At 41.6% G+C, this 25,042-nt stretch overlaps 1 protein-coding gene and 1 long non-coding RNA gene across 2 annotated transcripts; one reads left to right on the forward strand and one right to left on the reverse strand.

Moving 5' to 3' along the window:
• Window positions 1-10,555: 10,555 nt before the first annotated feature.
• LOC115558346 (uncharacterized) lies at window positions 10,556-17,244 on the reverse strand. Its single transcript, XR_003979317.1, has 3 exons — window positions 17,113-17,244; window positions 15,395-15,493; window positions 10,556-10,664 (listed from the first exon to the last, which is right to left on the reverse strand). It is a non-coding gene; the product is annotated as an uncharacterized LOC115558346 (long non-coding RNA).
• Window positions 17,245-18,439: 1,195 nt separating this feature from the next.
• On the forward strand, window positions 18,440-24,707 carry ric3a (RIC3 acetylcholine receptor chaperone a). Its single transcript, XM_030376181.1, has 6 exons — window positions 18,440-18,652; window positions 19,444-19,655; window positions 19,870-19,954; window positions 20,824-20,920; window positions 21,457-21,620; window positions 23,711-24,707. The coding sequence occupies exons 1-6, from the start codon at window positions 18,532-18,534 to the stop codon at window positions 24,574-24,576; spliced, it is 1,545 nt and encodes a 514-aa protein (XP_030232041.1). The 5' UTR covers window positions 18,440-18,531; the 3' UTR covers window positions 24,577-24,707.
• The last annotated feature ends 335 nt before the right edge of the window (window positions 24,708-25,042 follow it).

Raw genomic sequence — 25,042 nt, forward strand, 5'->3', positions numbered from 1 at the left:
GTTTTTTTGCTGCTTTTTTGTTGATAATGCTCTCGTTCTCACCACATATCAAAGTAATAATATATCTTTTTATTGCTTAAACGACTTATATTTAGGTCACACGCCACATATGTTTATGCTGACTTAATGCAATAGCGTGGAATACTTTTCCCTATTCATTTAGTAATAAGGTATATGTGAAGACTAGCATTGCACAGAGATGCCCATGGCTAAGGTTATGCATGTTATACCTCCAAACAGCCATCGCCAAGAAACGCATATAAAACTGAAATAAATGGCTACAGATGCATGAGCTCGCCCTGAAAGAGGTTTGCCTACTCTGTGATCTCATTCTTAAATGAAACCAATTTGCCTAGAAATTGGTTCTAAGGCCTAATGCCGAGCTCTGTACATCAGCCCTGCCACACACGCACATTCACAAGCACCCAAACACACACACATGCAGACGCAACACACACAAACTGCACACACACACACACACACACACACACACACACACACACACACACTACACACACACAGCCCTGCTTGTCAACACACAAAAATGCTTGTGCACACATAAACACAATCAGACACACACACGCGCACATGCACAGGGTGAGCTCTGACAAACACTTTCACAGTCCTACAGCTTCCATCCCCTTCGCTCACTGCAAATCATGTTTGACTTTGAAGTGCTAATTTTGGAAGTTTAGCCAATTTTTATTTGCTGCTTTGAAATGTATCCCCTAAGCTTCTGCAGCAACCATGCAGTATACAGACCTTTACAATGACGGATAAGTGACCAAAATGAGAAGCGCCTGGTGTTCTCCTCCACATTATATAACTGTGAATAATCCCACATAGCAGTTTTGCTTTTGCCATCATGGACTCAATTTAAATTCAAAAAATGTTGTGCAGACTGCAGACTTTCTACTCATTCCTTAATCGCCCCCTGCATTCGGAGCTTGTTTCGAGACAGCTAAAATATTAAGCCCAGTCAAATAGGGAATCATACACATAGCTCTGCATCGTTTTCTTATGAGTTTACATAACTGGTCACTCTGTATTGAGGGAGAACTGGAAAGGTACAGATCGCATTTACAAACCTCAAGAAATCATGGGAGCAGGGATCAATTGGATCAATCATCGATCATTCATTTCTTCCGAGCACCTGTGCTGTATAGGTAATGCATTACAAAAAACACTGCAAGTAATTGAGACGTAGGCCTCTCTTTCATCTTTCTCAGGCTTTTTAGAAACATCCATTAATTACATTTTGTTTACAAAAAAAACAGAAAAATTAAAACACACACACACACACAGACACACACACACATACATATACAGCTCAGTCATAGCACTATGCCCTGAATTCAATGATGAATGTATCTGTGATTTATTTCTCAAAATGTTTACTGTGCTTGCATTGTGTTCACTGTAGCTGTCTGAATGGAAGATCAACATTGGCTTTGATAACATCTACGGTGTTCTGCTGTGCTGAAGAAGTGTCGAGGCAGACATAACACATCACATGGGTTGGCATGAAGTGCTTCCGGCCCGGTGTGCATATCATGATTGTGTAACTTCCCTGTCTTGCAATGCTCCCAACGATGCACATATGTGATATGAGAGTTGCTCCATAATGGGCCTAGAATGGATTAAATACATTACTATACGTCATCTCTCTCTCTCTCTCTCTCTCTCTCTCTCTCTCTCTCTCTATAGAGAGAGTATACAGTTTCCTAATATCATTATCAAGTCATTCAAGCTGAGATTCTCTCCTTAACTTTGCATGGCAATGCAATGTTTATTGAAGTGCATTTGTAAGCACTGCTAGAAAGTGACAGCAAATTAGGGCCAGTTGTCATTTGGTCAATACGCAGATGACTACAGTTTTTTGGTCCACAGTGATGGACAAAAGGATCTAAAACCGTCTAATAACGATAAAATATCAGAGAGGGATGTATGTTCTACACATCTACCAAATAATATCCAATGTAAAAAGTAGATTAATATGCATCTTAAAGTAAGCTAATAAACTAATTTTTGGAAAGACTTGTAGGGTCGTGGTCTGAATCCCCCACCCCCCTCCCCCCTCCTCATTCAGTTTTCTTGTAATAGCTAATTAAATGGCTATTCGTTAATAGAGTCAAGGGCCAACATTAAAAGCAAATGCTCAGAGTTCCTTTTGTCAAGGTTTCGAAACCTAGACTACAACTAAGACCCCAAATCAGGGGTAGGTATTCTTCTAGCTATTCTTCATTACAAGATACCTAAGAAATGAAAAATACATTAATCTTATCTTTCAAGGACTACAAAGTCCGGCTGACACTGACAGTCAGGCTATACAGCATTACATCAGTGCTTTATGGTTCAAAGTTTAGGACATTATGTCCACAAGGCGTTGTACAGAGCTAGTCATATTCGTATTCTGCAATTATACTGGTGGCACCTAGTAACAATGAAATCCAAATGAGATCTGCGTAGCCCTGACACACTTTGTGCTAGCAGGTACAGGAGGCCCCATATATGATTAATTAATTGCGGCAGCCTGCCATCTGTGTTTTAACTGATTAAATAGCTCACGAGTGGGATGCACCTTTTGATGTGAACCTTTTGGGAACTGGCTCCGTCTTTGTGTTTCTACCTTGATTAAGCACAATAACCCCCCCCCACACACACACACACACACACACACACACACACACACACACACACACACACACACACACACACACACACACACACACACACACACCGCCCACCCTCCTCGCACCAGCCTCCTATTTCAAAGTCTCTTTAATTTGGGTGGAAAGGACACAAAGGCATGCGGGTTACTCTAAAATTCAGCCCGTCTCCAATGTAGTCTGTCTCTATGCTCCTCTTTACTATTGTTTTCCTCTTTTAGAAACTGGATGTTTCACACCGGGTTGCACCCGGTGAGCAAGCATCGGGGCTTTCAGATAAAAATTGATTCCAGTAAATTCTCACCTGAGATCCATCACGGTGAAGGGCTTTAAAAGGTCACACATGTAATAAGTTCCTATGGTCTCACTCGCTCCAATAATAGGCCTTTAGTCTGCCATGGAAGACTGGTATATAGAAATAATTGAGTAATCTGTGGACCATTCAATTCAATAGTGGGACTGGGTGACAGTGCATGGGGGTTGTTGGGGGAGAGGGTCTTTGTGCTGGTGGGAAAACGCTTTGTCCCCTCTAGCCATGCACCTCCATCTCTGCGACCAACCACTGGATCACTGACATTTAAGGAGCTCTTCCCGGCATAACTTCTACCCGGGGAGGATGTTTTGTATTTCAACTTGCACAGAGCAGATTTTGGAATGAATTTCCATTCCAATCAGGTTGTTACTAAAGGAGCCACCACTAACGGGCCTAATGTGAACTCGAAGTGAGCGGCCCACTTCAAAATACCGTCCAAGCACCATTAAAACTTGTTTTAATGATATAGAAAGCATGAGAGGAGAACATGAGAGTAAATGTAATATAATTTGACCGGTAAGGGAATTGAGGTTTGTTTGTTTTACGTGCACAATAGATACTGTATTCAACCATTACTATTGCAATTAAGATACAGTACACACTTGCTAGACTAAATTATCCAATAATTCTCTGCAGACCTAATTAAAACCCCCCAAAAGACGACTCTCAATCACAGAGGACAATAAGCCATTGATAACAATACCCATATGTTTCCTATGCTCTAATATTGACTGGAATTCAACAAACAAAAACCCAACTTCTCCAAAGGGGGACAAACAAGCCCCTTACAGAAAGGCGTATGTATAAACAATGCGTCATCCCCCGTTCTCTCCTGTGTCTAAACAGCATGATGTCCAAACACCGGAATTTCGAGAATATGGATAAAGTCTACTAATTTTAATTTGACCCACTATAAACATTTCATGATTATTACAATGTGACTCAGAGCCATGTTATGGTTTAAAGTAAATCAAATGTAATGAGTGTTCTACAAATAACCATAATACAGGAGGGTTATTCTGCAGTCATATTTTGGCATATGTTCGGTGGTATGAAGCTCTGTGTTGAAAGACCTTGCCTATTGTACACTCTGGCAGCGCGTTCCTGTACAGCTTACATGTCCAAACGCCCTCTGCACATCATTTTGTTCTCGGCAAAACCAACCTCCGCTCAAAGAAGGCTCCTTCTACAGACAAAACATGATGGACTTAGACATATGACTTAAACCAGAACAGATGGCCTTAAAAGTAAAACACAGTAATTCAATCTGGATAATGGGAAGCAAACCACAAACTGCTCCATTCTCCAACTTAGAAACTCAGATGAATTGCTTTTCTTGGCTTTGATGCTCAACTCCTCTATCATAGTGTGTTTCTGTGTTCCCCATGCATATTATAAGACATTTAAAAGGGAAATAGTGTATATTTACCAGTCAGCGCTCACCATGCAGAGAGAGGCCATTAAGGCCCCGACAGAAGGGAAATGTGTTGTAATTGATTGTTACAAAAGATTACCCTTCTCAAGAAGCATCAAGCTATTGCAAAATTGCATTAGACGTCTAAAAGCACTGCGCTAAATAAGAACATTTCAGCATCACATATTCGCAGTGACATGCCATTCACAAACCAATTACCGCACTTTGTTGCTTTGTCCCACAGCCCAAGATACTCTCCATTGTTCAGTCTATGTGACTGCCATTCACTCAATCAATAACATTGCTGTTGAACATGTCAATATGTCAAATACTAAAGGGGTCATCGTTTTGAGACAATATTCTTTACAGATAAATTACCCCTCCAAAAGACAATTCAAAGAATGGGTTTAAATGTTATTCCTGTTAGTCCTGGATATGATACAGGGGGATAGAGTGCACACAGTACAGTAGGGGTGTTCCAGGGATACCGTTTTGGATCAAATAGCAAAACAAAATCAACATTATTTCAAAAGAATTCTGGGTAGAAAGTATTTTTTCTGCAGTTTCAGCCCAGCAAAGGCCAAACACTGTGTACGGCCAAACAATGTGTATATTGTATGTGTGTGTGTGTGTGTGTGTGTGTGTGTGTGTGTGTGTGTGTGTGTGTGTGTGTGTGTGTGTGTGTGTGTGTGTGTGTGTCTGGAACTGATTTCATTTCATTTTCTTTGTGTATGTTTAGGAAAGGATCTCCTGTTACAGAAAGACTGTATTTCCTCATGAGGTTTCTCTAATTGCCCACTAGATGATCTGAATATAGAATCCAACTTCACAAATAGAAATGCTCTCTATTCCACAACCAAATCACCGCTAGCTGGAAGGGCTCGGACACAGAAGTTGATTAAGGGAAAGTAATGTATGTGGATGGAGTTGGAGGGGCCCTAAACCGAGAATTGTCAAATGGCAGAAAATTGGCTTCCAAATAGAAGCAATATAGTCTGGACATTTCTTTTCAGCCTTTGGAAGAAATATATTAACCTTCTGGGCAACATGTTGAAACTTCCCATTCTTACCGTTGACAGGTTTTATGAGCTTAACGCACTTTGTGATGTATAGCATAATAATCCTATCTATGACTGCAGGGCCTTGCTCTTAATATCAACTGCCTATTGGATCAGGCAAAATTATTATAATGAGTCCAAATTTCCATACAACAGCAATATGTTTATTACAATGCACAAGTTATTATTGGCGAACTAACCATAAGTACCTGCTTCTTTTGTTTGGCTAAAATTGCATTTCAGTCCCAAACAGAATTAGTCAAACACAGAGACAGCTAAATGCAATAATAATGACATCAGAGTTATTGAAAAGGTTATCACAATGCACCCGCTGCTTTCTAATCACTACCTTTGCACGCACGCACGCACACACACACACACACACACACACACACATGCTCACATACACACAGACACACACAAACGCACACACACAAACATGCATGCATGCACGCACTTCCTCAGATCACTCTCATTTCCTGCTCTTAGTTGGCTGAATGTTATACCGTGACAACAAGCTTACATGCTAGAATGTGAAAAAGATTGGAACAAAATAAATGTCCGATATTACACCTTAAAATTCATTAGAAACACAATTATGCCATGATAATCCTGACACAAACGTAGCTTCTCTTTGTCATCTTACACAGGTGGATAATACCGATCTAGCCCAAAATGGCGTCATAAACAACCAAACCAAAGCCAAGACAATTACACAGGTCCTCAGGGGATGTATCATAACCGACCGTTCCTCCAACAACATGCTAAAAGATTTTGTCAACTTTCAACCCCCGCATCCTGAAGATGAAAAAACCCTATTCAGCGCTTTCTTTTAAAGCCCGTGATATATCCAGTGATCCCTCTGAAGGTGACCACCTCCCTCTCAGATCCCTGCTCCCCAGTTCTCCACTGAAGACGGCTTCAGTGTGTCCTCCTCATCAGCTGATTATGCTATCTAGCGAGCCCAGCTGTCACCGTCCATTCAAACCATTGTTCAGACTCCGGCGTCACACGGATCTTCTTTTCATCCACCAACAACCTCCGTAATTGCCGTTTAGTAATCAACACCTGAACGTTTTTTTGCTGTTTTTACGCCCAGATGTAGTGAGAGAACGCTCATTTTAAGAGTAGTCACCGTGGTCTGTCTGCATGAGTCGTGTTTGATGCAAGCCTGAGATGAGTCCGGATGACAAACGTCTATACGCACGGCACCCTTTCAGTGTTGCCGTTTACAGGGAGGGAAGAAAACAGATGCCAAAATGTTTTTTGGTTGCCAAGACACGAACAGGAGGCTGGCAGCTACAAAGATTCAATTATAAAAAAGTGCAGAAAATAATTAGAAAAATAATAGCACTTGAAAAAAACGGCCCCTCCAGAAATTGCGTATAACAATAAATCTGTTAATTAGCTCATTAATATTCAATTGGGGTCAGTGGACTTAATGGAACCTTTTTCATGGGCCAAGGAAATGTTTAACACTCAGTTTTCCCCCTGCCTGTTCTTATTATCGACCATGCGCAGGCGAGCCTTATCAGCCCTCCAGATGGCAAGGAACAATGCAGCAGCATTATCGTGCCACAGCAGCGTGTGAGCCTTGTAGCCGGTGTGTGTGCCTGGGACAGTGAAGTATAGATACCGAGCATTTAGTGTAATTGATATGTGGTGTATATCGTATTGTTTAGGCCTGTTTGTTTGCTCCACTGGTATTCAAGGCGAAAGGAGAGGCGAAGATTGATTTTCACCGCAGCCTTTCCTGCTCTCGCCACAGGTCACAGATAACTTGTCAAGGCAGGGCTGTTGTTGTTGGGGTTTTTTTTGCGGAAGGTGGGGGGGTTGGGGGGGGGGGGGGGGTGCAAAATGCATCAAGGCTAAACTCTCTCAGGCATTCTGGAGGATAGGGCAGTTTCATCTCTGCAAACATGAGCCCTATGTCTGTCATTACCTTGCGCTGTGAGAGGGATGTTTTATTCAACAAGTGCACAGGGATGGTGGGATGTCCGAGGAGCAAAGCCTTCTGCATGTCTCCCACCGTAAGCCCCCCCCCCCCCCCCCCCACGCCCCCCACCACCCGCTCAAAGTGATCCCAGATAATGCATTTTATTGTCGATGTTAGGAAGGTTTTTTTTTGGGGTTGAAAAATGTAACCCATCAAAAACGGCGATTCTACGATCTGATGTCTACTGCCGAGTTTATCTTGTACAACAACTTGTGCAGCTTATGCTTATGATAAATGTCAAATGTTTACTTGACTTCTTTTATATTTAAAGCACAAGTGACAGATTCTAAAAGGAAATAAATGTTGACATGCAGTCATGCACCTTATTTTCACTTGCTTCTGTTGCACCCCAAATAGAGGGATATGTTACCAATCTGTGCTGAGGAGGGCCGGTAACACCTCAGACAGTATCACATGATTTGAATCCATTTCACCATGTGACATGAACCTGTTATCAGGGAGCAATTTAATACAGAATCACTTGGACTAGGGTCTGGGTCAAAGACTTTGGTGAAGACAAATTTAATTAGCGGGCGGAGTGAGATAAATGCCAAATTGTCACTATGGTGACATTTGAAACCTAACCCTGATGTATACATAGCCTTTGATGGGATCTATTTATCTATGTAATCACGAGAACAACAAGACACATGCCGGCAAGGATTTAACAGTTGAGCGACTTGCAGAGCAAGGTAAATACAGCAATCAAAACAATCTTCATTCGCTTACAATCACATATTAAATTAATGTCACTCAGGAATATTCTCTGTAATAATATTTTTCATTTTCCCCAGACAATATTATTAACAATTAACATGCTTCAATTCAGGAGATGAACCATGACATCGTCATTTTCCATTTACATGTAGCTAAAGGTTGCCCTCGGAAGGCTAGCATTTCTGTCTTGGCTATGGCAAAAAGGTCTGTCGATCTTTCTGCATCTTTTGTCATTCGGTGTAGGGAATGTATCTTGAATGGCTTATTTTAAAGGGGTACGAGCTAAAATTGACTGGCACTTGGTGGAACGGACTGTGCAGAAAGAGAATACAATTTTCATAATGTCAATTGTATATATGTTTAAAAAACGTGTATAATCCCATGAAAATTACAATCATTGTGTTTTTGTTACCTTAGAAGGAGCCCGTTATATCTACATAGGCCCGGGTCCTCCTCAACAGAGCCCGTCATTTTGCACTGCCATGTTTCTACAGTAGCTCGGAACGGACAAAACGGCTCTAGATAGTTTTTGTCTCTTCTTGTCATGAATTGTGTATGTCTTCTGAGATTTTATCTGCTATTATTGTTTGCATTTTAGTTTATAGACCGCATTCTCAAGGTAATGGGGGGGATCTTTTCAAATAGTTAGAGATTGGGTGGACAATCTACTCATGTAATGTCCATGTCACACCTTGACGATTTGGAAAACCTAAGCCGTCGAAGAATTCCGTGCATGCTCAAAGTTCTTTGACTAATGCAACGTCTGGGAGCATGTGGTTGATAAGCTCTGTATACACGGGCCATAAGTTATGGGTGAATTAGGCTATCATGCTAGCAGGTTACTTGTAGGTTACTTATAAGTTGCATACGTCAAGATACGTAAAGTCCAAGAGGATGTTGTTGTTGTGGATGAGATCGCACGTGAGCTGCTCGTCTGCGACATCCAGGCAAAACGGCGTCTTCTGGGCCCTCTTCTTCTTGTTAAGGGTTGCTAGAGAGGAGATACTCCTCGGCTACTGAGACCACTGACAATGCAAGGGATGCATGGGAGTCGTCTGAGCAACCACGGGAAAGAGAAGGCGAGAGCGAGGGCACTTGGTCAGGGGCAGGGGCAACGGCTGCATCTTCTCCAGGGGGTAAATGGTGAATGTGAGGGTATGGGCGTAGGTGAGCTTCCACTTCCACGCCTATGGCCACGGTTAACAGGGTCGTTCGGAGTTTACTTGACCATGTTGACAGCGCAAGGTCTACTGCGGTAATGATTTGAACCAGCTTTTATACACCATTAGTGAAACGGTGCCAGACTCTATGCATACTATCGTTAGACTATCGTTGGGCTTAAGTCGCGCACGCTGGCAACATGCTCAGCGATTTTCATTACTTTATTAAATGATGTATCATATCACGATATTTAAATAATCACAATTCATATCACATCTGAACTCTGAATACTCTATCTCTGTCCCTACAGTACAGTCGGGATTTATGAATTGCAAAAAAAACAAAACAAAAACAAAAGCGCACCTGGAAAGCACTGCTGCCCTGCAAGCAGTCCAGGATGTACTCATGTACCACTGGCGAACAGCAAGGTTGACTACATTTCGCAACTACTTATCAAAGAAGCAAAGGAGGCCTGACTGGTGGTTGCACAGTGTGACTTATTGAACACCTTTGTTTGAACTGCACACTTTTTGGTCTACTAAAACAGTTGCAAAATGGAGGTGAACTTTACATTTGTTTATCTTTCAAAATCGCAATAGTTTCAATTCATAAATGCAGAAAAAGATACACCGAGGGATTGAGGTACTACATAATATAACTTCACGTCGTCTACTGAATAAAAAAGAAAGGAGTGGTATGTGCTGAGTGAGCTCTGACTGGCCACATGCCGAGAGGTGATCCCAAACCATGCGCTTTCAAGCTGGCAGCTTGAGAAGCCAGGTGTCATGGATAATTCCTGGTCAGGTGTCTCAATCCCTCTCTACCTCTCTACCCCCCCCCTTTCTCTTCCCTGGGCTTAGCTTCCCCTTGGCCTGACAGCAGAGCCTCCATCGTCATAGTGATGACCGCACCCAAACCCCTGCTCAGGCACGAGGACTGAAGGGAAGCCACTACACCTAGGCTCCAAACAGAATGGGTGAGGGAAGAGAGAGAGAGAGAGAGAGAGAGAGAGAGAGAGAGAGAGAGAGAGAGAGAGAGAGAGAGAGAGAGAGAGAGAGAGAGAGGGGAGGTGGGGGGGACACTCCCTGCTGAGTGCAATTGGGATTTGGGAAAGTTAAACACTTCTCAAGCGCAAAGAAAATTCCAGCCTGGGCAGCAGAGAGGGGATTCTCTCCACAGGCCTCCGCGCTCACCTGATCAGCAGGTCAGCCTCATCACCGTCCTCCACCTCCACCTCCACCTCCACCTCGGCTGGCCTCATCCCGAGGAATGGCTCATCTCACTCGTTCACTTGAAATGCTGCTGCTGTCAACTGTTTTGGCGGCCGTCCTTGACACTGAAATGGTGCAGAAGAGTTCATATTTTGAGAAAGGAAATGCCACACATGGAGGGAAAGATAGGTAAAACGAGAGTGTATCTACAATATACATGTGCTTTATATTCATTTTAATATATTCACACCACTTCATTGTTAGATACTTGCGCCTGATTGGTCGATAGCGTTTGCATGGTGTGCATCAATAACGGGATAGCTTTGCCTTTCAACAGTTCCGAATCGATTCGGTAAGAAGCCAACATTAAAAACAACTCAAATACAACTATCGACCACATGTTTCCTTGACAACGAATACAAAAACAACATACTCAAAGCGCCGCAGAAGACTATTTTTATTCAGGCTGATTAAGTCGATAGTAAACCACTGTGACATTATAGATAAAGTAAACTAATTTCTTATCATTGTTTTGAGGTTTTCCAAAATATACTGTATGCACCGTTACAGCAACTATGTACTATAGACTATTAACATGCTCCATCCATCGGTATAACAATATTTAATACATCAATAGTACATACATGCTGTACTATATTCACTTATTCAAACTTCCATTTTGTTTAATTTACGTTGCATTGCATTGTGTGTCATGACCTGCATCGTTCATCAAGTCACCCTTTGTGATGAGATGTTTTACTGCCAGACCTGCAGACCTTCTACAGTATCATATCTATTTACACCACAAGGGCCCGGTGTCGCCTGAATAATCATCCATTCATTGGTTTGTAGCCCAATACAATAACAACAGTTCTGCTAGCGTAGGCCTATGTCCAGTGTTGACCACCAACGGTCAACAGAAGCACAGTGAGAGAGAAACTATTTTTATGCCAAATCCATTGGGCACCAACGGATGGTCACAGAACTAACATAGTGATTTTGGAGATCTACATGAAAGGTTAGACGGGCCAACTCCAAGTTCACCAGGTGGAAGAGCTTTCCATTCCATTTTCCCCACATCAGCCAGGTCGATGTTGAGGGAGGTTGACTCTTTAAATACAGCTCAGACACTTCTTCCTCTCCTCTTGTTGTCCTAGTTGAATAAAATGTTGCTTTCCTGCCACCAATATCTCCCAGCTCTAGCTGTAGCGATGGACCAAAAGATGGGTTAGAACCCAACTGTGGCTGATCTTATCAGCCACAGTTTGCATAAGACCTGTGGGTCTTATGCAAACCCTGTATTGCCAGAACAAAATGAGCTGTGTTTGCAAGAACAAGACAAGCACATTTAGTTCAAACAATGCAGCATGGCTTCCAAGCGCCTGCTAGCCACTCCCCAACCCCCCTGCAACCCCCGAGCCCCTTGGGGTCAACAGACCTTCCTTCATGTTCAAAGATAATCAGTTAATCCAAAAATGTGCAAGAGCATGAGGCGACAGGAGAGGGACGAGCGAGGCCAAACATACGAGGGAACAGCGAGGGATGGCTGGCTGTATTTGTTCATTGGCTTTCATATTAATCCGTTTGGAACGCTGTATTTTTCTGCTATTTTTCCGGGGACGTGTAAATGTTTTAGAGACGTTAAACAGGAGATGACATTTTCAATGGATAGCATGTAGAAGTATTAATTGTAAGGGCCATTATTTGGTGTCCATGAGGCTGAATCAGCTTAGCCACTCCATTCCGCCATTTGCATACAAAATGCTTTATTTTGGCAATCAATGAAAGTGCTCCACTGTATGTGTGGCTTATCACATGCTTGCAGGAAATGGATTCCTTAGCCATCTCGTTAAATTCTGTTGATGCAGAACAATTTGAAACATGGCACAGGCTGCAATGACATTTAAGGAGGCCTTGGCTTAATTATATTTTGCAAACATTTGGGGCTGTTTGTCTTCAGGGATAGAGTGGCTCCACTATAAAGTTAACTTGTTAATAATTCAGAGAGCATGTCTTTTTGCTGAGCACCAATCATTATCTCCTATTAGTGTTAGTTAAGGGCATTAAAGGTGGCTGAAACACACAGGGGGGACATGCAGGTGTGTGTATTTGTGTGTGTGTGTGTGTGCGTGCGTGCGTGCGTGCGTGCGTGCGTGCGTGCGTGCGTGCGTGCGTGCGTGCGTGCGTGCGTGCGTGCGTGCGTGCGTGCGTGCGTGCGTGCGTGCGTGTGCTGAAATGGTAAAGATTTGCTTGGCCGAGTATAATAAACTCTCTTCTGAACAGAGTTGGTCAAACCATCTTTCAAATGAACGTAAATAATCGATAGGAGAACAGGCGCACAAACATATGAAGGGATTACAATGGCAGCCTACTATGTGTGGAACCAACCCAGTCTCCCCCAATCCATCCAAACACAAAGACATGACACTTTCAAACAGTGTGCCATATGCAAGGAACTTTATTTCTCTAGACTGCAACGGTTTGAGTCCATGAAGATTCTTTTTGTTTGCACACAAAACATGGACGAAATTTTAACACATGGTGGCATGGTAGTGGTCCAATCTACATATTTCGTTTTATTTTGATTGAATTTGGACTTTCTTCTTCTAATTCTATTTCTAAAATGTGACACTTCATGTGTTAATGGACGAAAACATAATATTAATGTAACCATTGAATTCTATCGTGTTAACGTTTATAACCAAATATGTTGAACTTGTGTACAACAAACACAACAGAATTATTCATAGTGTGGGTTTTTTGGTTGCATAGCTCTAAAGATAGCAGGAAATTCAAATGTGATCCCATGGTGATTTGTTAGCAGTGTATTATTCAGAGCCTTGTGAGGACTGTTCCAGCCATGCTAATAAATAAATGTGTGGTCTGACAACCAGAGCAGTAAAAGACACTCAAGGTCTGGCCTATATTGTAAAGCATGCTTAGACTCCATTAATCCACCTCATTCACTTTTCACAACTGTCTTTGTTCTATGAATATAAAAACCCGGGAAATTGTAACCGCGTGTGTCCTTCACGACACTCATGCATCACCCATCAATATCGAATAAAATAAAAAATTATCCATCTCAAAAATATATGAGTGCTTTGATTTAATATACTGTCATCACAATAAGCCCTTACCCTAACACTCGACATGCAATTTGGAAGTAAATTGAATGATTTAGACAGCGGCAGACAGAGGTGGTTGGGAAAAGAACCCAGGTCTTATTGTGAAATGGGTTTGCTGCTGTTGTGTAAGGTGACATTCTGCAACAAATCACTTGCATGAACAGAGAGAGAGAGGGGGAAAAAAAACAATCTATTTTGCTAAAAAGTAATTTTCTTCAGAGAATGTGCGTTGATTTCCATGTGCGTGAATCTATTCCTCAGTCAACATTGGAATGCATGAACATTTCAGCAAAGTAAATGTTTTATTTCTCTCTGCGTATAATAAGAAATCTTACATTGATATTTATATTGCACCCCAAGAAAAACACAGGCACGCTATTATGAGCACCGAGGCTTTGCCTCCCAGGGCGCTAGGCGCTACCTTTGCAGCCGCGCGGCACAGAGAACTTCTGCAGGAGCAGACTGTTGTATTTTAATTGTGTCTAATGAAGAATAATTAACTAATTAAAGGCTTGATAAGCGAGAGGCACAGTAAACAAATAGAGGACATGGGCTGCTAACAATTTGCTTGTCTGTGCACAGGATGGGCGGTGGGGCTCTCACACATATAGCTCTGCAGTAAGCAGGAGAAGTGCACCGGGGCAACGGCCCCAAAAGAAGTGGGCCAACTGTTCTCTCTGTTTTTGTTCACTTCAACCGCTTTTCCATATGCTTGTGAATATGCATGTGGTCAGATTCAAAATGAAATACTTCCCAGCTGGATTTTGGGAAAAGAGAGTGCACTGTGATATGTTCACCACAGACATTAGCAGGTCCTATTTTTTGAGTAATTGCACAGCTTGAAATGTACTGAGGGGTTTTCATGAAAGCGATTAAAGTCTTATTTTAACAATGTTACAATTATGGGGGGAATATGGAAATACATTTGAGTCGGGTCACAGTTGAATTGACTGGAATAATAGAAAGTGGAGAGAACAGAGGAAAAAGGAGAAGGAAGACATTGTTGGGTCTAAATTATTTCCCGAACAGCAATGTGTTTGGGGAAGGAATCTCTATAAATGAAATCTCCCCCACTCACAATGTCTAATATACTGCAGCATGTCAAATGGCGTGTCACTTTGAAGTCCTGCATTGTGCCAAAATTTCCCTAACAGCCAGTTGTTAGGGAACAGTGCTATCAGCTTTACACATACAGCAAGTATAATCTCTTTTGGCATCATATGCTGGTTGGCACTGATAATCTATAATCCATTCTTCCAGAGATGGTACACAAACACATATTTGTTTCCTAGGATTAAAAGCTTATGAAGGGTGTATGGCATCGGCAATAAGTTATCATTGTGCCAGCTATTACAAACTACTGGGGATATAGAGATTTATAGCCTAACCCAAAAGGCTAATGCCAACCACAGGTGTTTATAACGTCCTGGGCACTACAATTTCACAGTTCAGATCACAGTTTAAAATATTATCAAATTCTAGTTTTTTTTTATCACATTTTTATCATTTATCTAACTGTGACGGCTATCCCATTTACAGCGCATCAGTAATTATAAAACACAGTTGACACCAGCCACACTCCATTAAGAATACACACATATTTGTATCATTCATCAACTTGGTTGATTTATAAAACAACATATTCAGGGACCTTCTCTCAGTTTAATATAGCATTGATTTTCATGTGTTAATGATACGCTTGTTAGTTATTTTTCTTAAATGTTCACCTCTGCTTACAGCACCGGATTCCTGGTTCACCTGCCAAAGGGGAAGGGCATCTATAGGCACCACTCCAACACCTGAAGAGGGATTGGGGTACACCAAATCTGAGGAAAGGGAGGGAGTTTAAACCAGATGTAGCCTTCGCAGCTAGGTATTCTGTCGTTTGCAGTCCTCCTGTTTATGTTTGTGTTGGTATAAAGATCCTGTTTCTAGGTTTCAGTCTCAACACTTTTTCATAGTAAGGCCTATTTTGTTAATCTTAAATTCCAGCTGGATGGGCCAAAGTATTGTTTCACTTTTGTAGCCAAGACTTTGTAGGTTTACCATCCGTTTTGGGAAATAAATCCTTATTTACCTGGGTTCTTGTACCTAACTAGCCTGGGGACCAGAAAAACCTGCGAGCTCATGTATTATTTGCTCTGGCATATGCTTCTGCCCCCCCTTTCGTTCACACAGTAATCCAGCAGATCTGGTCTGGTTCGGACCAATCACAACTGTTTATCTAATATGGGGCATGTATGATAGGATGACTTTACAGAAGAGTGCACTATGGAGCTCTGTTGAGGTCTTTCATAAAAAAAAAGATGGCTGCCGCTTATGTGTCACACTTTTAGCTGCCCTGATTCGTTGTCGCTGTAACCAATGTGTCCAGGGGCTTTTTGGTCTGTGTCCATTGAAAACACCCTTTAGAAATCGAAAATGAACTGAGGTTCCAGACTAATATGCATTTGTGAAATGGTCTGGCTATGTTAGGCTAGGAACTAACAGCTTGGTTCCCTCACTAACATAAATCAATCTAATCAAGGGGATCAAGTTTAAAAAGTAATTTGCATGCTATTAAATAATGTATGACATGCAATATAAAGCATGGCATGAAACAACATGTATTAAAGGTGTATTTGCTAAATACTACACTTCATTAAAGGGAAATGTCACTTAAAATAGGGAGCTAAAGCATTGCAACTGATCACTATATCTGATCAATCTGTTTTCATGGTTGGCCAAGAGAACCTTGCAAATATCTTAGTAGGGACAGGTCGATAAAAAAAAGTATAGATGTTATATCGATGTTTTGGTAAAATGACTATGTATAAGCTACTGATAAATGATGTACCATGATATATGGTGCAGACATGAACATTCCCATTTCTGTGTGTACATTTTATTGAAGACATCTTTAATCTACATCTGAACCTTGAATTAAGTGTTCACCCGTACACACTTCCTCGACAAGGTTCATGGCGAAAATAATACATTTTTCAAATGGTGTTCAAAACATTTCCGACCAAGGATTGTGTTCAGCATAATACACAACCAGGGTCAAAGCCCTTTGTAAAGAGGTCTTCAAGAATAGTGAACATGGATTGAAGTTGGGAAACTAACATTTAACATTCTTTGTGGACATGGTGTCTATCTTGGCCAGGTCTCTCTAGTAAAAGAGACTTTAATCTCAATGAGACTAACCTGGTTAAATAAAGGATATATATATATATATATATATATATATATATATATATATATATATATATATATATATATATATATATATATGGTTGCCTTGCTATCAATCATATAATTGCTCATTCAAATGTAGCAATGAAAAAACGATTTTCTTTAAAATAACGTTGACAGTGGTTTCTGTATTGGTTTTGAAAAACGACTTCACCAATGAAATAGTGATATGTGGAGCATAAATGTTCATCAGGTTGCCTCCCCAACTCACCAGTTTTCTTGGAGTAGGCCAATCAGCAGGCAGGGGGGCAGAAGCCTCCTTTAGGACTTCCTGTTATGAGCTTTGATTTGTGCCTACAGATAGTCACAACAGAGCATCCATCTCTGAAAGCCACCGACCTCTCATATACCCTGTGTAGAAAGGAAAATGTTGCTATGCCATTTTTTAAAAGAAAAACAACATAATTGACTATGCAGTATGCAGATTGAGGTATGAAGGTATTTGCCACAGAACCATATCCGAGTTATCTTTGCAACTCATACTGTTATAATTGAAAATAATAAATTATAATATATCATTTAATAATAGTCCTACTTCATTTTGTACAATAGTAACAAAGAAGTAGAAAATGTGTTCTTTCATAATAAGCGTTAATTGGTTTTGAAATAGGAAACACAAGATTCTGGAATAGAAGGGATTGTAAACATCATTCTGCTTTCGAACTAGAGGATCGTTTTGGTATTGAAACTATGAAAACATTCACTGTTTGAAAAAACCTTTAGTTTCAAGAGTTCATTCATCAACAAGCCAATTTCATTAGCTAATGTACAAAATGTATACAAATGTCAAATTATCGTTGCCTACTTATTTCACAAACTGAAAAGGAAGCAACTACTACATTAAGGCGAACATGGCAACATTTATTTCTTAATATAGGTATTAGTCTGTGGGATTTTAAAAATGTGATTTCATCAGTTAGTCTTAATCCAAAAGCAGGATAAACAAAGAGTTATCATACAATAATCTTGCCCCAACCTGTTATTTTCCAACTATAAACTACTGCATCATATTGTACATGCTCCAAATTACACATTATTAGGTTTCATACCAACTGTGCCACAAGGAGGCACTACAACGTTGTTTCACAGATATGTTTCCCGGAGTTGCTAAATTTTGGCCAAATTGAAATCATGGACCTATTAAAGAAGATTGAAATATAGAAGGGTCCAAGCATTTTGCTTAATGGAATTGAATCTGCCTCTTAAAGATACATTGATACAAAAAGAAGAGCTATTTCTTTGCCTCAAATTATTACCTTGACTTCATCTCAACTGACCAAATAGATAAACGGAATGTCGCTATAGTTTGTGGAAAGTTATCTTAATCTTTATTTGTTCCATTCATTCTAAAAGTAAGCCTATAGGCCTACGAACGTTCTGTATGCCGCATGTGGCCATGTTTTTTGTTTCCTTTCTAACAAATCGCAGAGCAGTGGCGAAAACAGGTGTAACCGAGCTGTAGGTCTAGTCTGCACTGCCCCCTGTCGGCCGTCCACAGTAAACGCATCTAGAGTGCGCTCACTTCGGTTCGTCAGACCGTCAATTCGTCGAATCAGAGCGGCTGTTAACTTCGCACATCTCCGGATGTTCGTTTTATATTTCATGAAAAAAACACTAGGATAAAAGAAATATGTCGATCACAACTTGCCAGAAGGTGACGCTGATATCGTGTTCCGTGCTGTGCGTTTCTCTTTTCCTCCCTAAAATATTTTTATCCAGAGGGAAAAGTGAAATAGGGCAGCCGATCGAGGGTAAGACAGGGCTTATCAGATCATCTTCCATCCATCATCATTATAATGCGCCATCACTCTTGCTTTCGCTGCTGTTGCTGCTGTTGTTGTTGATGTCGCCAGATGTTACACAGTAAGCCAGCCAACCTTTTCATGAAACGACCATGGTATGAAATGTATTTGTCGGTTTACAATGACAAATACATTTAAATAAAATGGTAGTTTCATTTAGAAAACCAGGTTACAACTTGCCGATCAATTGTATGACTTTTTATTGACTGCAGACACACAACTGTAAAGCACACCTGATTAATAATTCAATTCAATGATCATGCAATATTAAAATCATATGTTAGTTGAATACTATTTACTAATCAGGATAAAAGTAGACAGGGTCTGTTTTTGTAATACAGACAAAAATAATTCCTGATACTACTATGCCTAACTGCTACAACTGGGCCTAATGCTAATAGGCTAACAGAGATCTGAGTACACTTGATATAGGCTATGAGTCAACTTGATATGTATCCTGAGTAAACTTGATGGTCTATTGAACCTTGTTTTTAAAGCTGTAATGAATGCCTCAGTCATTCAAAAGGATCCAAAGCGTAGACTACAGTTTATTCATTCATGTATTTGCCAGAGTAAGGCCAGTCCCAATTTATACAATAGAGCTTTGACGTATGGGCGGATGAGAATTATTCTTGCTCATTAATTTAATACAAAACAAACGAATCAATCCATATCATCAGCTGGGTGTAGGGGGAAAAAAAAGTGATGTTGTCATGACAACATCCTCTCCTGCCCCCTAGTGGGGCCTGGGTTCTATCCTCCTACGATCCGCCGTCTCTCAGCACCAGAGGATCCTGAGCAGTGGGGGGAGAGGCCCATTAAGATCCAGAGCGCTGAAGCCCTGGCCAAAGTGACGGGCAAGGGCAGAGCCAAGAAACAAAACCTGTTTGGTCAAGTCATCCCCATATATGGATTCGGAATTCTACTTTACATACTTTACATCATATATAAGGTGATTTAGTGTTATTTTTCTTTTCTTTTGTATTAAGGCTAATAATAGTATTTATATATATATATATATATATATATATATATATATATATACATATATATATATATATATATATATATATATATATATATATATATATATATATATATTCTTTCCTAATTGACATTTGAAAAATATTTTTTTCTGATGTTTCTTTCTTTCTTTCTGTTTGCAGTTGACATGTAAACCTAAAGGGAAGAAAGTGAAATTGGAATACACTTGTTCCACATTTAAGCATGATAATTTGGGGAGCAAGCTGGGTAAGTACATAAATTGGAAGAAGATGTGGAACACACAACAAACACACTTGTGTTTTAGGGCTTTTTGATAACAGTTTTACGTAACTTTTTTTTCAGATTGAAGGTGTTCGAGGTAAGATTGTAGAGTATTAAAAAAAGGGCAAGATTTAGTAACTACCAGCGAAGTTTTCCCTCCCTCCCTACGTTTATCCTTCATCGAGAAGGCGTTTCATTCATAGAAAGGAGGGCGCGGTCAACGCAGAACAGATATCCTCACAAGGCATTTCCCTCACTAATCGCTGACGGATGACTTTGCCATTTCTAACAAATTACACACGTACAAAACATCTTATCCAAACCCGTTTGGATAAGATGACACCCGTGACACGTTTTGATTCAATCACTGTTGAGCCAAGATGTCACATTAAATGAATGTGGCGACGAGCTCTGATGTCGCAGTCGTTATAATGAGGCATAATTGTATTCTTCAGAGATTGTGATTTCAGTCAACCTTTTTTTTCCCACTTGTTTCGGATAACACTTGGTGTCTCTGGGATATTGAAGGAGACGCCTATCAGATCTGGAGGATTTTTTTAACACTTTCATAATAATTGGTTTGATGAGTAAAGCTTGCATATTAGGGTGTGTGATTATAGTCACTGGAGACTTGAAAGGCGGGGGAAAATAATTTTTCATTCCTCCTTATATACATAAGAGCCTGCAAGAGGGGGTGAAAGAGAGAGAGAGAGAGAGAGAGAGAGAGAGAGAGAGAGAGAGAGAGAGAGAGAGAGAGAGAGAGAGAGAGAGAGAGAGAGAGAGAGAGAGAGAGAGAGATATGTGCTTGAGTAAGTGAGTAATATCACAGTTATTTTCCTCCAAATGTCTCTTAGCAAATGAATATGAGCTGATCAGGCTGCAGGAACAACTGTTGGAGACTGAGAGGGAGATGGAGGAGATTGTCTCTGGGAAGCGATCTGCTTCTGGCAAGTAAGTCATTTTATTTAATCGTCTTATTTTAGGCCACACTGACCAATGCTGCCATTGCATACTGCCATTAAGAATGCAATATGTCAGTTTTCATGAGGATTTGGATTTAGTAAGCAAATATGCTCTATATTTTTTTATTTTACTTGAAATGCTCTGATCACTGATGCAATGATGAGCAACTAATTTAATGATTATTTTCATTTATTTGGGCTGCTTGATTTAATTCGTTTGGGTTGTAGAAATTTCTTCAGTTTAGAGTTCTGCATTCCCATATATATTGTGATGTATGTGACGAGATTGAAGAGTGATCGGTGTTCACTCCGGTCACTTCTGCTGAAGGCCTGCAGGGACGAGCAGTTCTTTGGGTTCCAGTTCGGCTATTGAAAGATTGATTGAGAAATATATTTCTCATTGAACTCAATAAATATATTTGAGTATATTTCCTAGACTGGTTTCATGCTTATTTGAAATCACCCATAAAGACAACATGCGAGAAGACATTTACAGCACAATGTACATGGCTGTTTCCTGCTTAGAAGCAAGAGCTGGAGAAAGAAGAGTAAGAGGTCAGTGTCCAAGAAGGAGGAGAAGCTTCTGAAGCAGCTGAAACACATCACCCAGGTGATCCAGGAGGGCCGGCTGGAGATCGGCTCCCCGGAGATGGAGGCGGAGGAGGTGCCCTACACGGCCGACTGGGAAGGTCAACACACTGACTACCTCACTCACAGTAGTCCCTGTTCCTAAGAAAAGTCTTTAGCAGATACCACCTTGCTCCCCCCACCATCCCACAGTCAGAGACGAATTGCACTGATCGAAACGCCATCGATCGTAATCTGTCGATATACGCTCCAAATCGACCGGCGATCTAGCCATGAACCTGTCGAATGATGATCACAAAAGTCAATTACGTGACTAAAAGCAAAAAGCCGATAGACCTTTTGTCACAGAGGAGCAGTCGTACGACAGACACAGGTGTGGCTCGTCTCAGTAATTATGAGTCTGTTACTTTTATGTACCAGGGCACGAGTAGTAGACTTCTATCTTCACTTGCTGAGTCTATTAGCCGTGCCCTGGTACAAAGAAGCACAGAAATATAGAAATCGATTGGTGTATTGACTGCTTTGACCAGTTACTGCAATACGTCAATGCCTCCGCCATATTGGAGAGGCCAACGCATAAACTAATACAAGTAAACAGGGGAGCCATTTTTATTGAAGGGTGCATGATCTACGTGGAGCAAAATGAATAAATCAATAGTCTATCAAAGATATGGATTAATATTGAATAAAAACGACTCAATGAAATCGGTTGAAAAATACGAACGTTATTGTGCTCAATCCACAAAAGCAGCTGCTCCCCGGTTAACTTGTATTCGTTTCTGTGTTGGACTCCAATATGCCGGAGACTTTGACGAAATAACGGATCAAATCAGGATAGGTCTACTACTCGTGCCCTTAACGGTATAGTGCTTTCTACGTATACAGAAAGAACAAGTCTTTGAATGCAAAAAATGTCATTAGGCAATTAAAAGGATAGAGCATAGGTAGTTCAAAGAGCTTCCCTAAGAGAATCCACTGAAAGGCAGACAACCAACTGTTAGGGTTCGATAGCTGCTGGACCCAAGAGCAGAACACAGAGACAGGATCAGAGTTGGAGTAATGAAAAGGTTTATTTGGAGCAGACCAGGGGTGAGGCAGGGGTCAGGTTGGAGAGTGGGGAGCTTCGGGCTGGAGGGAGTGAAGCAGGCAGGCTGGAGGCGTTGATCCACCAAACTATAGGCAAAAGCAAACCGGTTAGATACGAGATTTCAATAGGAGAATAACGACTAGTAACTGTTAGAAAATACTGGCGCCATGTACAAATAACTACCACTGAAGTAGGATCTGGCGATGACTGCAGGGAAACCAGGTGTATTTGAAGGGGAGTTGATGTGGGCAGGACCAGCCCAGAGACAGACAGGGGGTGTGGCAGACACAGAGGGAGAAAACTCAGCACAACAGCTGTGGCTATGACACCATCAACATTCACTACAGCGGGGACTACAGGGATAATGGCATTATTTGAAAGAGTACAAGAGCTTTACCGAGAAAAGCAGACACATTGCTGTTATAACCAGACACAACACACATTTGTACACAAATGTGATCTAAATCATGATCGGATTAATGATCGGCAGATCACACCACAAACAAATCAGTGATGGTATGGGCTCCATTTAATACTGATCAGTATTCTTGCACAGCCAGACGATAAGAACTTTGCTCATTGAGTCTGGAAGTTCTGCCAAACTTACTTTTCAGCCGGATCCTGGATCCTGTATTTCACAAGTCAACACTATGAACCAATGGCTCCCATTTTCATTCATCATTGAATGTACAGCGTTTAAATAAAACAAATTCTGAAGCAGCGTAAATATTAATGATATAAATTAAGCCACTGTAGAAATATCCAAAACGGCACTGGCCGTTTTGGACATCATCCAGATCTCTCGGTTGGGTGAGGGCTGAGGAAGGTTGTTCGGAGCCTAGCCCCCACGTGTGCCCTGTATGAACCATGTGTGAACACAAGTCGTTATGGGGTCCCTAACCAAGCTTCATACGGAGCACAGGGATCCATTAGGAGCAAAGCTGCCCTCCTCAGACGTGTTCCAAGTCAAAATCTATAGCCAGCTTGTGAGATTCAGGCCGGTTTCGGGAGGCTACCTGATCGGTGCCTCCAGATGTCTCGGCCAGCGTCGTCGGGTTCACCTGTTGTAATTGTGCGGTTGTGTGGTTTTGTGCTCCATGCTAGGCTACGACGCGGAGACCTACCCAGATCACCCCGAGGGGGCCCGCAAGGACAGCGGCTGCGCCACGGTCATCCTGAAGGTGCCCGAGTTCCCCTTGCCGACCGCCGAGGCTCTGGCCGAGAGGATGGAGCCGGAAGAGGAGGAGATTTTGGACAGGAAGCTTCACATCGTCCGCGAGGAGGAGGAGGACGAGGAGGAGGAGGAAGAGGATGAGGAGGAGAATGACGAGGAGGAGGAAGAGGAGGAAGAGGAAGAGGAGGAGGTAGACTTAGAAATAGAGGAGGAGGAAGATAAGGAAGACGAACAGGAGGAGGATGAGGTGGAGGAAGCAGAGAAAAGGCTTCTGCTCAGCTCTCCTATCCTCCTGCACACTGGAGAAGAAGAGGAGGAGAGGCTTGGCATGGAAGTGAGCGAGGAGCTACGAAGGCGAGAGCCGGGTGCAAAGCACATCAGCTTCAGTGACCAACGAGACGTCTTCCGCTACCCCAGAGAGGACCACAACGGCAAGGAGAAGGAGAAGGAGACCGTAGCAGCGGAGGAGATGGAAGACAACGAGGAGGAGGAGTCGGAGGAAGAGGACGAGGAAGAGGACGAGGAAGAGGACGAGGAGGAGGAGGGTGAAGGACATGACCCTGCAGAAGAAGAGACCGACGAGGAGGACCCTGTGATGGAGGCGGAGAGCTTGTTGTTCAGCCTGGAGGAGTCCGTAGACCCGGAGGCGGAGGCGGAGGAGCAGAGCGGGGATTACCTGTTGATGCTGGAGGATCCTCTGGGGGGCGCCGAGCGGCTGGTCCCGCCAGACCCGGCCCAGGGGCCTGGGATCGCAGGACTCACTGGCTTGAGGAGCAGGACCAGGAGACCCACATGAACCAGCTTTATTTACACCTCTCCCATATAGTCCCCTCCCTGCCCTAGCTTGGTTTAACTTTATTTCATAGTGTCATATGTTTTTCTTCACCTCTTCACCTTATCTAAATAAAGGACTCCTTTGGAATCTTTCTTAATGTGATTTGTTTACATTTTTGTAGACATACGATTGGCCCTAAACAGTAAAAGGCATGGAAAGGCAAGGTCAACAGAATACAGTGTGTATGTTTTCTGAAAGATTAACATATAAATTGGCATGAGCTGAATACCTAATAAACACTCTATAAATATATCAATAGAGAACTCGATGACCATTCCAGACTAAATAATAATAACTTTATTTATATTTTATAACTTAATAACTTGTATTTATCTAGCACCTTTCATACAGACTTTGCACCTCAAAGTGCTTTCACAGTTCAGCACAACCGTATCACATTAACGTAGGACAACTTGAAAGAAAAAAA

The sequence above is a fragment of the Gadus morhua genome, chromosome 14 (assembly GCF_902167405.1).
Source record: "Gadus morhua chromosome 14, gadMor3.0, whole genome shotgun sequence".
Classification (NCBI taxonomy): domain Eukaryota; kingdom Metazoa; phylum Chordata; class Actinopteri; order Gadiformes; family Gadidae; genus Gadus; species Gadus morhua.

Bases quoted from the DNA above. Each gene is read 5' to 3' on its own strand.
- ric3a (XM_030376181.1), top strand. From the start codon at position 18,532: ATGTCGATCACAACTTGCCAGAAGGTGACGCTGATATCGTGTTCCGTG. The intron at 20,921-21,456 runs GTAAGTCATTTT...TTTCCTGCTTAG, and splicing joins AAGCGATCTGCTTCTGGCAA to AAGCAAGAGCTGGAGAAAGA. The intron at 21,621-23,710 runs GTCAACACACTG...GCTCCATGCTAG, and splicing joins CTACACGGCCGACTGGGAAG to GCTACGACGCGGAGACCTAC.